We start from the raw sequence: 3,829 nt of genomic DNA on the forward strand, positions 1-3,829 counted from the left end.
GAGCGTGCACAGCGCGCGGTCTAGCCCCTCAACAGCCCCAGGCGTGGGTCACCTGCAGCGCATCATAAAGCTGGGGGTGGCAGGCATGCTCCAGCGCCAGCGACTCGACCCGCCAGATCAGCGCGCCCGACGCGGCGGCGGCCGAATCCTCGTCCGAGGGGGGCACGACCCCGGCGGCCCTGAATATGCAGGTTTAGGGTTTGGGGTTCGGGGCACAGGCACACGCGACAGCCAGGGTGGGGGGGTGGGCAGCGCGGCGCATCGGCCCATCTTCCGCCCTAGAAGAGCGGTGATGAGCGCCCCTCCTGGCGCCTCGGACAACGACAAAAAGAAACGACGACAACAGATCAGGGGCAGCGCACGAAGCCAATCATGGGGGACAGGGGCCAGCAGGGCCCACCTGAGCTCTTCCAGCTCCTCCCCTGCATCCGCCAGCAGGCTGCCCGCATTCTGGTCCCGCGCCGCGGCGTACGCCGCCTCCAGCGCCGCCGCCGCCCCCTCCGCCCCGCCGCCGCCTGTGGCCGCGCCGCCGCGGCGCGGGGCGAGGGCGCGGAGGGCCTCTCGCGTCGCGCCGAGCAGGGCGGCGGTGGCTGGCAGGTGGGCGGACTCGTCCAGCAGGAGTCGCGCCTGGAGGCTGGGCAGGCGGGGCTTGAGGATCAGGCAGGCCTGTGGGCGGTCGGGTGATGTGACGTTGAGGGTTCGAGGTTGGGTCTTTCTAAGGTAGGGTGATGAGGAGTCAAGGCTCTCCACGTAGGAGGCTTAAAACCAGAGAAAACTGAGGAACTGATTTGAGTGTGAATCCTCTAAACCCCATGGGATGAAGCACTGGCGTCCGATTGTGCAAATGCATATGAATCCACAGAGGCTAGTTTGGTGGTGGTGTGGGCACCCCTTCTCCACCCCGCAGAATCTCGCTCGTCTCCCACCTGAGCGATCTGATCCCATGCCGCCCGCGCGTCCGCGCTGCACAGCCACCCCCCGCCCGCCGCCGCGACAGCGCCCCGCTGCCGCACGTCTGCATCCCTGAACGCCCCCGCCAGCTGGCCACGCTTGCGGTCAGCGCCCAGCGCGGCGCGGCTCAGCAGCAGGCCCAGACCCTGCAGCCGCGCCGACGCGGCCTCCGCCCCCACCACGCTCCCGCCTCTGCCGCTGCTGCCTGCGTCTGCGTCTGTGACCGCCGCGTGCTCAGAGAGGTCCGACCTCAGCTGCCCGGCAGCTGCCGCCGCCGCGGTGAACAGCGCGGGCGCGCCGGCGGTCGGCCGCGCGAAGAAGGGCTCCCAGGGGGCCCGCTCGACCAGAACCGGCTCGGGCGCCCCCTCGGCTGCCAGGGCGCCGGCGGCCTCCAGAGCGCCGACCGCCGCGGCCTGCGCCTCGCCAGCACCTGTTGTGTGTGTACAGGCACAACAGAATGTTTGTGCATGTGTGTGTGTATATGCGTGTATGTGTGTGTATATGTGTGTGTATGTGCGTGTATATGTGTGTGTATGTGTGTGTATATGTGTGTGTATATGTGTGTTGGCACCCAAAAAGCGACCCCAGGGTGAGCTCAAGAAATTTTTGCGACTGCAGCGAGGATGATTGAACGCTCAAGGGTGTCACTGGCAGCAGCGGGGGCCGCAAGATGCGAACGAGCCCCCGCAGGTGTCAGATACGCTCGTGGGGTGCCAGTGCAGTGTGTGACTCGTAGCACGGCCGGGGACGGCCCCGCCACACGGCACGCGCAAACATGGCAAATCCCAGGCAAGGAACTGCAAGGGATGCGAGCGGGCGCACACAGAGATACAGCGGGGCAACCCCACCTGCGATGCCGTCCTGCGCCGCCGCCCCCAGCTCCGGCAGCAGCTCCAGCGCCGCCGCCGCCGCCGCCAGCTGCTGCGCGTGCGAGAACAGCGCCGCGCCGACTGCGCCCGGCAGGCGGGCGAGGGCCCCGCCAGCCTCGAGGGCCGTGAGCAGCATGTCGTGGCGCAGCGCCTTTTTTGAGAGCAGATCTTGCAGCGCCGCGACGCCGCCGGCGCCGCTCACGCCTGGCGGGTCGGGAGGGGCGTCGCGTTTGTAGGAGTCCCCAGGAAGGGGAGTTGAGGCAAGCAGGTGGGTATTAATATGACGTCAGCATATTCAGGGCGCACCCAAAATCTGTGCTGCAAACAAACGGATTTGATGCACGACACCCTTCCAGCTGCGGACAATCACCGACGCGGCGGGCGTCCCGAGCTTAAGCGGTGTCTGACAGCAGCATGAAACGCAGGACAGGGTGAGAAACCGGGGCCGTGGCAGTTCGAGAAAGGCCGCGCACCCTCTTTGGGCATCTGGTCGACCACGCTGCTGCTGTAGGCCACCACCAGCCCCGCCGCCGCCGCGCCGCCGCCAAACAGCCCCAGGCGCTCCAGGCGGGCGCCCAGGCCCTGGGGGCGCAGGGGTCGGTGCGGTCAATGACTTCGGACGCCGGCGGCCCGCGGCAGCGCGGGCAGGCTATCGGGACAGGCAGCATGGTCGTCCATGACGCATGCGCGGCCCAGCGCCCCTCGAGTACACGCTGGTCCTGCCGCAGTCCCCAGCCTCAGCTGGCTACAGTGTAGCCGGCCCCACCCATGACGCAAATCCCAGGCCCTGGTGATGCGCACCATCCCCACCATGGCATGAACCGCGGCCCCCAGTGACACTTGCGCCCACCTCTGCCAGCTCAGCGTATGGGCAGCCGGCGCCATACTCCCGCACCATCAGCCCGACAGTTGACTCCAGCAGGTCGAGCACCGCCTGCTCTGACAGGCCACCTGGGAGAAAACGACGATTGGCACACCATCAATTGGGAAGAGTAAACAGTAAAAGGAGAGTATGAATAGAATTTTGGGGGCGAGGGACTGCTCTGCTGAAGGTTGGTGGTATTGGGCAAATCGCGACGCCGGGGCGAGGGAGGGGGCGGCGTGCTCGGGGACGCGAGGGGGAAGAGTGGCGCCGCGCAGACACACCTGCGGGGCCTGCGGCGGGCGCAGTGTGCGGGTCGCCGGCGGCTGACATCAGCAGGACTCCATACTTGGCGTTGAGGACCTGCATGGAGGAGAGGAAGGCAAAGAGGCAGAGGCGGCGCCGCTCGGTGGCGACGCCCGTGCCTCACGCAAGGCGCGTGCGTCTGGCGGGGTGCAGCGAGGCGGCTGTTGAATCGAAAGGAACCAGCCGGCAGGGGAGGCTGGCGTTCGCCAAGCCCCCGTGACCCCTGGCCCAGCTGCCATGAGGCCTAGAGCGGCTCGCACCTGCCACAGGCCGTTGTCCGCGCCGCAGGCCGCGTCGATGTTGTCGCTGCCCGACGCCAAGACCTGCGCGGCGAGGGGTGGAAAGGGGGTGCAGGCACGGGCTCAAAAGCCATGCAGCAGATTCAAGCCTTGGAGACCAAGCGAGCGCGTCCCAATGTTACCCGGCGCTTGCCTATCCGCATCAAGGATGCCGGCTCAGCCATATTTTTAGGGGGCGGGGATGCAGCGCTGCAGCTGGACGAGACAAACACCCCCGCCAAAACCCGCGCCCCACCCGCACCCCAACCCACGCCCTCAAGCGCGCTGCACCGCACCTGCGTCACGGCGCCGTCCTCCCCAGGAACCCACTCCACCACCGCCCCGTTCGGCGCCCTTGCCAGCGCCGCCCCCGCCCTCGGGTGCGCCAGCAGCCGCCACCCCGCCGCCCCCGCGCCGCCCGCCGCGGGCGCCCGCGGCAGCGCGGACGCCGCGGCGCCCTCGGCCGTCGAGGTGGACTCGAGGTGAGGGATCGTCTCTGGCCGGAGGTCAAACACAGACAGCGCGTGCCGCGACGCGTCGAGGCTCGCCTGCGGGGCGTACGC

At 68.5% G+C, this 3,829-nt stretch overlaps 1 protein-coding gene across 1 annotated transcript in view; it reads right to left on the bottom strand.

Annotated features, from left to right (window-relative positions):
* The window catches only part of MNEG_1855 (hypothetical protein), a gene marked incomplete at both ends in the record, with an annotated part of 14,083 nt that overhangs the window by 4,004 nt on the left and 6,250 nt on the right, over positions 1-3,829 (bottom strand). The window contains 9 exons of the mRNA XM_014049665.1: positions 53-179; positions 401-666; positions 927-1,381; positions 1,800-2,024; positions 2,294-2,402; positions 2,671-2,771; positions 2,967-3,045; positions 3,249-3,311; positions 3,563-3,814. Coding sequence (XP_013905119.1) covers positions 53-179; positions 401-666; positions 927-1,381; positions 1,800-2,024; positions 2,294-2,402; positions 2,671-2,771; positions 2,967-3,045; positions 3,249-3,311; positions 3,563-3,814 — 1,677 coding nt within the window. The remainder of the gene's footprint in view (positions 1-52; positions 180-400; positions 667-926; positions 1,382-1,799; positions 2,025-2,293; positions 2,403-2,670; positions 2,772-2,966; positions 3,046-3,248; positions 3,312-3,562; positions 3,815-3,829) is intronic.

This window comes from Monoraphidium neglectum, assembly GCF_000611645.1.
Source record: "Monoraphidium neglectum strain SAG 48.87 unplaced genomic scaffold scaffold00195, whole genome shotgun sequence".
NCBI classification, from domain to species: Eukaryota; Viridiplantae; Chlorophyta; class Chlorophyceae; order Sphaeropleales; family Selenastraceae; genus Monoraphidium; species Monoraphidium neglectum.